Source organism: Cygnus atratus, chromosome 25 (genome assembly GCF_013377495.2).
Source record: "Cygnus atratus isolate AKBS03 ecotype Queensland, Australia chromosome 25, CAtr_DNAZoo_HiC_assembly, whole genome shotgun sequence".
Lineage (NCBI taxonomy): Eukaryota > Metazoa > Chordata > Aves > Anseriformes > Anatidae > Cygnus > Cygnus atratus.
The window spans coordinates 2,127,599-2,140,773 of record NC_066386.1 but is presented as its reverse complement, the minus strand read 5'-3'; the positions used below and the strand labels follow the sequence as shown (position 1 = coordinate 2,140,773).

At 45.4% G+C, this 13,175-nt stretch overlaps 1 protein-coding gene across 1 annotated transcript in view; it reads right to left on the bottom strand.

Annotated features, from left to right (window-relative positions):
* Window positions 1-1,408: 1,408 nt before the first annotated feature.
* ATP6V0A1 (ATPase H+ transporting V0 subunit a1) overlaps window positions 1,409-13,175 on the bottom strand; it is a 29,036-nt gene continuing 17,269 nt past the window's right edge. The window contains 5 exon segments of the mRNA XM_050715434.1: window positions 1,409-1,483; window positions 1,485-1,530; window positions 7,711-7,882; window positions 8,337-8,454; window positions 10,991-11,098. Of these exon segments, the coding sequence (XP_050571391.1) occupies window positions 1,409-1,483; window positions 1,485-1,530; window positions 7,711-7,882; window positions 8,337-8,454; window positions 10,991-11,098 (519 nt within the window).

The following is a 13,175-nucleotide window of genomic DNA, read 5'->3' as shown; positions in this document are numbered from 1 at the left end:
TCTGGCATCTTGCACAGGAGAAAAAGCAACGGCTGCAGTGGGAAAATACGGCAGAGACTCCATTGCCATGGAGACTTTTTTGGGAAGACCCTTTGGGGAAGACCCAGCCTCTTCTTCTCCCTTGAGGGCCCTCCTAGACCCTGAGACGTACCATCGCCCCGACGGCGTAGGCAGCGGTACCCTCTGCTTCTGCAAGAGCTGCTCTCCCGCTGCTTGTCACGTGCGCAAGGCGTTAGCTGGATGTGCCAGGACCTCTGAGGGCTTTGCAGCCCTGGGCTTTGTTTTTTAAATGAGAAAAACCAAGACATCCCAGCTGGTACTTGGCGGTATCTGAGTACATACGGAGTCGGACACCGTCCACAGGTGCAGCGGCAGCCCCGCACAATGGGGACACGTGGCTACAAGTGTAAGAAACACCAGAGCACTTGTCCAACATGCCCCACGTCTGTCCAAAAACCACCCAATCTCTCTCTCTGTACCCATCTTTCCAGTCATGTTTTTAGGCTGATCTGTGCAGGCTGGCCCCAAGGCACCTGCACACAGGCCTGGGCTAGCAGCAGCACAGCAGCAAAGCCCCCGTGCTCACCAGACTCCAGAAACGAGCAGCAGAACGGGCCACCGAGCTTTGCCTGGGATATCTGAGCTCAGTTAAAGGAGCATCTCCTCTCCATGAAGGAGAGGAACCAGCTTTTTTTTTTTTTCCCTCAAGGACCAGCCCAGGCAAAGGCCAGGTGTTTCCCACCACTAGGGCACAAAGAGAACCACCCTAACACTTAGCTGAGGCCCCTTGAGCCGTGCCCCTTCATCCCAGCACCTCAAGCCTTGTCCAGAGTTCAGAGAAGAGCTGAATTTTCAGCAAAGGGTAAGAGTTTGTTTTTTTTGCTGTTTTTGCGGACGTTAAAAACATTGCACATGTGGAAGCACTGAGAGTAGGAGAAGCACACCCTGAACTGCCCGTTGCTCATAATTTAATCAGAGGCAGAGACACGTAGATCGCACATGTAAAGCTTCCTGTAAAAATCTCTTTTCCCGAGCAGCAAGCTTTATGCAGGCTGCAGTTGCCATTTTTTCTTCTCCGTGTGCTTTTATGCCCACTCAACTGTAGCTGCATTTTTCTCATGCTGCCCCTGCTAAGCCTGCCAGGAAGCTCACAACACGAGGAGGCACTATTTACCACCACACTGACACTTCATGCACTTAGTATCTTCAGTGGTAAACTAAAAAAAAATTAAGGAAGGAGCAGTTTCTTTGATCCAGTGTCACTCGTTACTCGAGAACGTCAAAGCTCTCTGGCTTTGGAAATTCCGCGGTAACACTCGAGTCTGCTGCAATAAGTTATTTTTCACTAGGGGAGGAGTACATGCAACTCAGACACACCGGGACAGTACTAGCCATAGATCACAGATGCTTAAAACACTGCTGGAGCAGAGGGATCTCTAGTCGTCAAACTTCCTTCGCGGATGGCATCGAACGAGAAGGGGACGGAACTTGAACCCAGTGCCAGTGTAGAACTTGGTCTGGAACTCAATCTGCAAGAGAACAGCGATTGCTCGTTAGAAAGGCAGGTCTCTCCTAGGAGCTAGAGATTAGCAAGAACTCCATGAAAAAGTAGCTGTTTTGATTGACCATAAAAATAAGCCTTTAAAGAGGAAGAAGCAGGATTATGATGTACCCCCTCTACTGGCACAAAAACCAGTTTGTTTGATGTTTCTGGAACAGAGCATAGGAAAACCGTCAAGGTACTGATCCCAGCGCCACAGGCGATACGAAGGGCAACAAAAGTAAGAACTCCTGAGCCGTGGTATCACTAAGAAGCACCTAAAAACACCCGGCATTTCCATAAGATCACGTTACCAAAGTTCACATCCTCACCACAACAAAGCTCAGTTGCACGGTGCTGGCTCTGACTTCCTCCATGCGGCTGCTTCTGTTTTATTTACTTAAGCATATTTGGGTTTTGCCCACATGACTCCTTCTCCCGAGCTCGAGATGTGCCCGTTGTCTGAAGCTGAACTTAACTTAGCCTTGTTTTGCCTGCTTCCCCTTAATAACTCAGTTTAAAAAAAGAATTATTCTCGAGAACTGTCCCCAATGGTCCAGCAACAGCTAAATAGGGACAAGAAAAAAATAATCCATGATTCACAATAAAAACAAGCACAGTGTTTCAGGAGCCTCATGAGCAACACTTTCCATTGCGTGGCCCACTAAAAAACCTAAGTCCCTGCAGGAATCAAGCGGCAGCGAATTGTACAGCTATTCCAGCACAATTCAGAATAAGTACAGAAAAACTCACTCTAATTATTTTTTTCAAGTTTGCGAATCATGGCGAGGTCCAAAGCCGATGGTATTTCAGCTGGCAAAAAGTGGTTTCTCAACAGAGCTCAGGAGTCAGGAGTGAAACTCGTAAAAAGAGCTTTTTGCTGATATGTTCTGCTGCCTGTTCATGCTGATAAGCAGAGAGTTCCCTGCAGAGGAATCCCTAGGATGAACAGGATTTTCCGTGTGGGAGGAAGGGCTCCTTGCCAACATGCTCCAGTTTTTCAGGAACCCTGATAATCTCCGTAAGTATCCTGTGACTAAGTGACTGTTCTGTAAGCAAAGGGAAATAAGAGGCAGACGGTTGGGTATCTGACTCACACAGAACCCACTGTAAATGAAATTTTAACCCCGATGATTAACTGTTCCAGCTGGCCCTGACATCCGAAAGCTCCTTTTGGACAGACTCAGTTACAACTGGCCACAACTGGATGCCCGGAGCTCAAGGAGAGGCTGTTGTAAGGTTAGAAAACCAGTGGAAAAGTTTAACCAAATTCCACAGCTTAAACTGTGTGTTTTTCCTGCAATTGTCTCCAGAGTAATGCCCAGAACCCAAGGTCCTCTTCTGACATTAGAAATTGCTGTTCCCAGGGTCACTCACTCTCATGCACGCTAACTTTATTGCTAAACTTTGTACTGTCTCTCAGCGATCAAGTTCTGCAGAAGAATTTACTAGACAGCAGTGCGAAGTAAATAACAGACCAGAAAAAGCTTTCTGGCAGTTTGCATCAAAGAAAGCCCTCTCTTCAGCTTTTTTTGTAGTAACAGTTAAGCGTTTGCCGGACTGAAGTTGCAGGGATTTCCCAACCCGCTGGTCACAGAGTAACCAAAGTGTTTGGAAAACCAGGCAGCTCACCGTCTCATCGGGAAGCAACTGCAGAGACATCTGTTGAACAGGAAACCTAACTTTCGGTTAGCTCAAGTGCGAATTCCTGCTTGGTATTTATATCCTTAAGGAGTGCGTCGATGCCCGAGCTGGCAGCGACTCCGAGGGTAGCCTACAGTGCACCTTGCGGTACAAAGCGAGCAGGGTGTTTGTGCAGATTGCTGTACCCTCTCTTTCCCCAAAAGGACAGCAGTTTCACATGCTGTGGGATCATTCCATCCTACACTTAGAGCAGACGGCCTTCTAGAGCAGTACTCTGCTGTTATGGTCACGCTAAAGACATACCCTGGCTTATGACCTTTGTGAAGGAAAATAAATACATTTCTGGCAAGTGGGTGGGGAGCCTGGGCTTTACTACTCCCCCGTCCGCTGGCTGGATTGCAAGTGGGATGCAGCTCCAGCACGCCCACGCCTCTCAGAAAGCAGCACTCCCCCTCGGTGGCTGCAGGCCAGGAGCAATGCCAGGGCAGGGCCTGCCTCTCTTCTCGGTTTACAGCTGAGAACAGCCATCTGCAAGGCACCACAGAACTGCTGCTTTTTATTTACTGCACACGGTTGTTTGAGGCTGACCACGCTTGTGTTTGAAACCTATTCTGGTGTCACTGCGCAGCCCCACAGCCTTTGGAACAAAGCAGGCTTTGTGTGAGCTTCCCACCTGCAGCTGCACCTAACGTCGTGCGACCAGGAGGAATGCTTGGGATCCGTTTCGCTGCCTCCAAGGGACTCAGCTCATCCTTCGCCACCAGTTCACAGACATTCCAACAGCTCAGGCAATGCATGGTAAAGAAAAATCACATTTATATCTGGCTCAAGTACATGGTGAAGCGCACACACCTCCCAGGGAAGCTGCTCGTGCACTCAGGAAGGAGAAACCAGACTCAAACCTTTAGCACCAGCAGACAGTCCTCTCTGTCTGCCAAACCTATACTCACACGTGCCTGGGAACCGCTCTCTCCACTCTGATGGACATGGACTGAGGTGCGGGAGCTGAGACACACACCGGGGTGACTGGAGCCAAGCCTGGACAACGGTTTGGCTGTGGCATTGGCAAGGGTAAGAACTCCCAACCCTGGAACTGAGCCTCCACATCAGTGATCTTTTGTCACTCACCTGTCTCCTGCAGAGCAGCACGAACCCCGCTCTTTGCTGCCCTGAATTAACCTGATTTGCTTTGCATTATGCCTGCTGCTATCCATTCTCTTCAGCAACGGTCTGCTCTTGGGACGTATTCTAAGGAAAAGAGCTTCCAGATCAAATTCAAGCCTAAAACCTTGCTTTAACAGGCAGCCACCTCCACTGAAACAACATTTCTGCATCAACTGATGATGCTGCGACCCAGCTTTGCATCCAGATACAATAGTCTCTTTTTGGGCAAAGTCTATGTTTGCTTTCATTAGAACTGCTGACCAGCTTAAAAAAAAGAGTGAGATACAATAATGTAAGCACAGATGTCAAGCTACCTTACCAAAAAACAAGTACGTTTTATATTTCAGAACAGGGATGTTACAATGAGAGGAATTAACCACACAACATGGGGCATAGCTCAGACTGCTACCGAGTTCCAGCAGACTTCTGATAAAGGAGACTGCAATTGTGGCAGCACTTTGAGTGCTTTCCTCCACCTCAAAATGCCCCAGAAGAACCCAGCCTGCAGAAAAAATGCTTGCTTTCTGAAAAAGCACGCAGCAAATCCTCCTCATTTGGGACCGATAGGCAGAGCTCATGGAAGAATCTGTTCTTCCCACTGAATGACTCCTCCTTTCCAGGAAGGCTGAGCCACCCACACCTTCAGAATTCCAGATAGGTGACTCTTCTCCCAGAGCCACAAAACATGATCTGCTCTTCCCAGGACAGCTGCATTTGATCCTCCACCCCCCGCCCTCTGAAAAGGAAACACCTACCACTGGAAACATACTGAGTCCACGTTCAGAAGCAAAAAGGAATGTTAACAGCATGTTGTTTTTGAACAACTGCAGGTGCTTTCCTTTCCACCGGGATAATGAAAATCCAACAAACCCAAAATAATTCCAGCACGTCACCTGCTGTGTGAAATTGCTGCTTTTCAGACCCTAAGCACGAGCAGATGTCTCATAAAACTTTTATTTACATTCTCATAGAAGTCTGAAACATACGTTCAGGGGAAATATCCCAGTTAAGGACCTCAGTCCTGCAGTTCTCCAGCAGGTGCCTGGCACTGCTCTGCATGGCACCCGTGATCCACGTGCCTACTGCTATTACTCAGCTGCATTTTTCTCTCTGCTTGCCATTTCAGTGACATGAATCTTCCCTTTAAACATTTCTAGACCATATTTTAATCATACTTGAAAAATAGCGTGGTAATGTGAAAAGCCACCTCTTTGCTGAGCTGTAAACTCTAGTTCACCCTTGCTTCGGGTGCTCTGTCAGCAGTATCCCTAAGTGTGGTCTGTGATTATCATCACACGATAAGTATCTGCAGAAAAACATGCTTTCTTAGCTAGAGTAAAAAAGAAGAGGCATTCAGAACCATTCATGTACTGTTATTCAGAAGTGTGCCACAAAGCACTGCGGTCCAGACAAGCAAGATTTTGAAAATCCACGAATTCACAAGCCACTGAAGGTCAGGAACGCTGCGCACAGAGTTAGAGCGCTGTTTGCTCTGTGCTGCTAGCGCTAATATTGAGCGGGGTGTGCAGAGCTCTCTCTTCACACTGATGCAACCGTGCCGTACAGTGACAGCAGTGTGAGGATGAGGAAACACCAGCCAGTCAACAAGAAGATCTCAAGTGACTGGTATGATGATTTCTCGGCTGGATGCCAGGAAAAACAGAAGCACCATCCAGCAGCCATTTGCAGGAGCAGCCCCCCCACAAGAGGCTCCCTCAGCACAAGATGGAGACACCTCTGAACTGGGCGAATCCCGACTCACTCGAGCTACAGAGACCAGGCACACCGCGATGTTTCAGTGTGCACTGAAGCACGCTTGTCAGCGGAGAACACAAGAGGACAAAGTTTTCATTCCCCAGGAGATGGGGAAGAGTGCAAAGAGACTTCTGCTTGTTTGTTTCCAAAAGGCACTGGCTTCCTTTTCCACTTATGAGACTATTTTTAAAAAGTGCTCAGAACAGCCTTTTTCTCCCACTTAAGCAAAACAGAATTCTCCTTGTGAACTTCACGTGACTTCACTTTCAACCTACCGGGAGGGAAATGACCATAAGAGGTGGCAGCAACCAGAACTCTCCAGAGAAGAGGCACAGACTCACTCTTCTACGCTTTAGCCTGAAGAGAACCCTAGCAGAGAGCACAACCCATTCCCATGCTGCTCTTTTGATTCCACCGGCACGCCAAACGGAGAATCTGAAGTGGAACAATAGGTGCTCTTAAACACGGATTAGAGAAAGCTCTTGAACACTTTCCATACTTGGGTGCAGAGAAAGTGATGAGCACTCTGAGTGAGTAATTCCTGCTTGTTTTCCAGCTGGCTGCGTACATAGGAGCTTAAGAATCATGGGAAAGGGACCAAGGAAGCATCAGTCAATAAGCAAGAGCAGTAAGAAATATTCTTCGTACTCCACGGCACCCCAGAAGGCAGACAGACAAAGCTGCCCTCTGTTCAATGCAAGGTCTTATGAAGATGAGCAAAGTCACATGCACCACGCCGAGCTACAGCTACAATATCACGTGCACACAATAGTTCACGGCTGAGAGATTTGAGAGACAACTTATAGAGCTCAGTTTGAACTGATCTTTGAGCTTGCAGTCCCAGATTTTGCTTTCCCGTAAGACAGCAAAATACACTAAAGAAAAATCTATTTAGAATAGATGACCATGTTAAAAAAATCTATTATTATCTGCTAAAGTAGTGATATTTACAGGGTAGCATCCCTTTTCAGATAACTGCAGCCCACATACACTGATTTGTTATTTTACTGCCTGTCACTTCACACTTCCTATTCAAACAGTCCAACGGCACAAAGTTTTCCTCGTAGAGCAGACCAGATGTGAAGGGAACTGCAATCGGCAACTATCGCACATCAATGACAACAAACATTGGGACCAAGCAACGGAGCAAAGGACAGAACAAAAAAATCCTACTGAAAGCCAAAAGCACACTCATCCATCGAGCACAACCTTCCAGTCCCACTGTTCACAAAGCTTTACTCTGATTTATTTTTAATTGTAGAACAGTTATTCCCCGTAATTTCTAAGTTTATGCATGCAATCAGGAAAGAATTGTATTCCTAGAAACGAGGGTGAAAATCTCTGGTCCTATTAAAGGCTTTCTGCCGCCAGAGCATATCTGCTATAGGGCATTTAGATGTTTAGATAAGATCCATGGTACTCTAGCACTTCTGAACATTACTGATCCCAACTCAGTCTTATCCACTACCCTCATTTTATAGCCTTAGTTTTACTGTGTAACAGCCAACTCAGTCTTCTGGAAGAGGGCATTTCTCCAGGTAGTCCAGGTGACATCAATTTCCTTACCACAAAGAGCTCTACAGTTTCTGAACATTCCTGTAACTCACCAGTGCAAGCGAAGAGCATGGAGGAAAGCAGACAGGCCCTCCATGACCAGGAGAATTGCTACCGTCATGCCAGCAAAAGCAGCAAATATGAAGAAAAGGACGAGGCTTCCACCCAGGCTCCTCACACTGAGGCCAACATGGATCACCATGGTCCAGAGCACCTCCGAGAGCTCTGCCAGGAGAAAAAAGGAGAGGAAAGGACTCATTTCAGAGCATTCAACAAGAAGGTTACAGGTTATTTACATAGCAAAAATTGGAGTCAAGCAAATTCGCATCTTGACAAGGTGGGAAAATTCAGAGGAACAACAGTTTTTGCAGGCAAGTAAACCAGGATGTTGCCCCCATCTCTTGTAAGCAGTGCAGGGCAGACTACCTGCACAGCAGACCTTTGTTTTATTCAGCGTTTTAACTTCCATCCGTCCCTGACAGCTTCTAGCAGAGTGCTATGCAAGCAGATATTTGGTGTTTAGACTTGATCACTAGCAGCTAACGCACACAGCTCTGTCCTAAATCAGCAGCGTTTGACACTGCCGGAGAGAGCTCCGGGGAAGCTGCTTGCATTCCTGCCTTTGGTCCAGGCTGACTGCGACACCGATCCAAACTTCTGCTCCAGAAAGAGTACTCACGTGCGTGGGCTAAGCTGAGAGCCCAGAGCCTCAAGTAGGACGCAGTGTTTGAGATGCACCCCAAGCAATACTCAATGGTGTGGATTGCCTGGTACACCACCGTGTCGGCAAAGTCGAACTGCAAAGCGAACACAGAAAATGACCAAAGCTGCAAGATCTGCAAGCAGGAAAGAGTGGCTGGCTGGGGAAAACGAGCACACTACCTGGTGCTATCACCAAGGACATTGTGTTTGAAGTTAGACACTGATACTGTCTTCTCCTGGTTTAGCATGTCAGTTTTATAAATTAAAAGTTAATTCTCTTGTCTTCGTAGGTTTTGCAGAATAATAGTTTACTGCTTGAATATTATTGCTTTCCTGCTATATCATACGAAAGCAAGATACTGTAAATTCAGCCATGGACTTTGCCAGGAAAAGACTGTTCAGCAACAAGATGGTATTCACATGAATTCGCTGGTAAACTGCATGGACTTCTACAAAAAAGGAGACAGAGTATTCCAAGTCGATACTGTGCATGTACCTTTGCTACAGGATCATCAAAAGCATTTTACAAGATGGGAACTTTCCCTCTTTGAAAGCAAAAAGAATGCACAGAACAGTCTAGAAAACGTCATGTGTGCACAATTCATCGGTGAAGTCTTTTTTTTTTTTAAATAATAAACAAAGAACTCAAGAAAATCTGCCATGAAGGGCAGTTTCTTACTGTGCAGCTTGGGAAAGCATTCCCTACATTCTGGATTTAATCCATGCTTCAGAAACTGCTCGTATTTAAGTTAAGTCAACGTGATACTTTAAAGACATCGAGTGACTAGTGTTCTAGGCATGCAGAGCAGGCTATTTATATTCCTATTTCTCCCTTGGTACATCCAGGGCGATAAATATTTCAAACAACGAAGTTAAATTCGCTGTCAAAAGCCTAATTTCTTCTCCACAGAACGTGAACTGCAAAGTTCTTTAATAAAGACTGCCCTCGCAAACAGTACCACCTCCCAGCACAGATGGCACGTCAGCGTGCAATAAATGGAATGTGACAAATATTTAAACAATGACAATTTACAGCCACATGCAACTGCTGGAGTCACCGCTATGGAGAGAGTCACCACTATGCTAGGGAGCAGAAGAATCAGCAGGATTGCTTTGGCAGGGTATTGGCAGTTTCAGCCATTTTTCACAGGATTACTGACATATAGAATTAACAGCCACACCAGCGTGCTGACCCCCGCCACCCCACCAATTCCACATGGACTCACACGTAATAGGACCACTTTCCACATAACAGGGTTGCTTTTAGCGTAATTTATGACCTCGTTGTTGCAAAGCTACTCTAATTTCATGGCATTTGTGTGTGTTTTTTTTTTGTAAAAAAAAAAAAAAAAAGGTTACCTGATAGCCCGAAACCTACAATCAGTTCAGCATGAGAGTTCCTAAAATCCAATTTTTTAATACTGATTCTTGTTACAAGTGTTTATGAATGAGCAGTTTCTCACAACAGAGCCTCTCTTCTACAGAAAGATCCTGGCTGGGTAAGTTGTTGAGCTGTATGAAACCAGACTGCTTTTGCTGTATTTACTCACTGGCAACAACTGGTATCATCCTTAAAAATAAAGTCAGTTTGGGAAAAAACATTTCGAGATGGTGTTCGTTGCAGTGCAGAATTACCAATGACACAACATAAGGCAAACGAGACAAACTTTAGAAGCACAAAGTTTTCCATTTCAGATCTCTGGCTTAGCAGCTTTTCAGGTAAACTAAGAGAAGATCCGCAGACAGGGGATAAGACACAAGCTAAATAGATGACGTAATTAAAGGTCTGTTAATGGGTATGACATTGTATGAAGAATTAAAAATGGCCTGTAATATGTCAACAGCTAGATCTTTTGGAAGATAAGATGCCATGACATAACATGTTTAATTCGGTGTGTGGTTTACGCCAATGGGAAACATTCCGGATACACATGAACGCAAAGCTGGCTGTAGTCTTACCACCTCATCCTCTGTAGGCTTGAAAACACAAGTTTACATTTAGTGAGGTGTCTCAGTCACAACATTAATCACGAGCACATTCAGTAATTCCCTCCTAAACATGACACAGTAAAGCAGTTACACACTACATGCACTACGGAAGCAAGGTAATGCTGGAGAACTGTTAAGAAGCATCAGAAAACTCCCAAATTAAGAGACTGTCTCCTTTTTCTCCCCTATCAGAAGTAAGGCAAAGCAGCTAAAGTAACCCCCAACAGTCAAAATGAACATAAACTGAGTTCTCACTATTGCAGAAACACAGCCCTTGGACTTTGGCTAACACTGGAGAAGCAAGCAGCACAACTGCACTGCACTTCAGCCAGAGCGAGAGCTGAATGTGCCATCTGGGAGCACTCTGCAGCTCCCACTGTGCAGCCTCTAAGATGATGGCTCCTTGTAATGAGAACAAAGCCACATTTCCCTTTATCTGCAAATTATGCTGCCTTTTTTTTTTTTCCCCAGAACTCCTGGGAACGACCAAAAGATGGTCTGTGGTACTTTACTGCTATGAAAACACTTCACTGAAAAGGCTGCTATTTAAACAGCTTGGGAATCAGTAAATACAGTCCAAAAACCTAGCACGTTCTGCTACCAAGTGCATTGACCTGAGACAGAGGCTGGCCGGGTGCTTACCTCTTCCCCCTCCTCAGAATGGGTAGATAGCTGGTCATGTTGAATGATCTCAGCATCCTCCTCAGTTGGTCCATTGCCCACCCGGATCCCACCAAAGTTGTGCGTCCCCTAATACATGCAGAAAAAGAAAGAACAGAGTGTTGTTGGTGCTTTATTGCAAGATTGGGTGCTTCTTATGACTCCAAGTGCAGCAGCAGTAGCTCACAGAAGAAGACAAGACATTAAGGCCCGGGTTAAAGCAGCTGTACAATTCTGTTTCCCAGCCTGGATGGGAAAGATGCTGATTCCTGCTAGGGCTGGGGAGGGGGTCAAAAAAAAGTCTTCCTGCATGAATACTTGATACATTTCTCTAAAAGTAATTGCAGTCCTGAGTGAAATAAATGCCACATCTCTCACAAGAACATTTGCTGTAACTGATGTGCAACAGACCAGCGTTTTGCCCAGCAGCTGTTGAACAAGCACTTAGAAGGACTGAAGCACCACTGCTGTAAGTGAAACAAGTCGCGCAGTGGCAACTCAGAGCAGAACTGACTGACACGAATCTGTGCGCACACACACACACTCGCTCCCCACCAGCGCCAGGCATACTGACACACGTGGGAAATCAGACGTTCCCTTACTTGGAAATTCGGTGTTGTGCAAGCAGTTCCTTTTATAGACATTGGTTCTGACACTCAGCGTCTGACGCTCATAAATCTACTGCGCTGAGTAGGAAAGAATAATCCACAAAGCAAGTTGAAACTTCCCTCTGATAGGATCACTTGATGACTGCACTTACTGCAGTTACGGCAGGCTTCCTCCTCCATACTGTCTCACCACCACCAAGAAAGGATGCAGGGAACTGTTCAACATCTGATAGTGACCTCAAGAAGAGCTTTTATGCATTGTAAATACGTATTAGACAACGAAGGCCTAACTTGCAGATCACTATTTTTGGATTTCTGTTCAGCGAGCAGCTACGTGCACTGTACAGCAGGATTTCTATTTCCTTCCAGATGTTCCAAAGACAGAAAACGCTCGTGTCTGATCTGAGATACTATAAATGAAGACCTCTGAGCCTGACCCACCTGAAGAGGCAGACTGAAGTGCCACAAATGGAAATAAAAGCCCTGCGTTCAGCTTTAGGACTGTACCAGGGTCATTTGTAACACGGAATGTAAACAGGCTAACTAGCAACGTTAAATATAAGTTTAGGGATGACAACACAAACCGAGGAGGCTTAAGATTCTGTGGTTTTCACAGCTCTTCGCTCTGGCATACGAGCAGAACAGCCACTCAATGTTCTTTCAACCACTTTGTTCTTAGAAGCCTACTTTTACTTTATGCCGAATTATGAATTTGCCTAAACTGAATTGTGAATTAAAGATTTTGTCAAGTTGTTTCTAAAAACAAGTTAGGTAGCTGTTTATGCTCTGAAAATAGAAATAAGATGAAAAAAATAGAATATGTTTACAGGTAAGACAATGCTTTGAGTTTTCAGCATCTTTGAAACACTGTAAGTTACTGTTGAATAGTATCAGTACCCCATTTCTATACTCCTAGCTCGCAAGAATTTGTACTTTTGCAGCTTTTCCCCGACACCCAACTTGCATCTGTTCTCTGCAAAGAGTCCAAACTAAACACAGCTCCAAAAGCTCCAAACATTTACTTCATACTCCAGCCACACCTCACACAGAGATCTTCACTTGCAGATTCTTTTACTGAGAGGCACTCAATATGCTGGATGGATTATGCACAAAAAAATCCATTGTTATTTCTGATGTTTTTGTGAGGCTGCTTACAATTTTATGATAGAAACATAGGCCAACAGCTAAGAAGTTATCCTCAAAGCACCCTCAGCACGTAAGGCACAGAATTTGTTTCACTGTTTGTGAGATTTAAGCTTCCTAGTTAGGCAGCATTCATAACCAAAACCAATTTGAAATATGCAGTACAGAGAAAGAGATAAAGTTCTAGGAGCTGCTGCAATCTTCGTTCCACCAGAAAGCTTTCACATTAAAGGGCTGGCTGTAGGTTTGGACACAAATAAGGAAGCAGAAACAACTGCTTATTTGTGCATAACCATTTTATAGTAGTTTTTAAGTCCAAGTGTCTACAAGGGCACAGATGTTAAAAATCCAGTAACTACTGGTATGAACTTGCTGGGAGGCCATCACATAAACACGATGTTTGGGAACACACAATG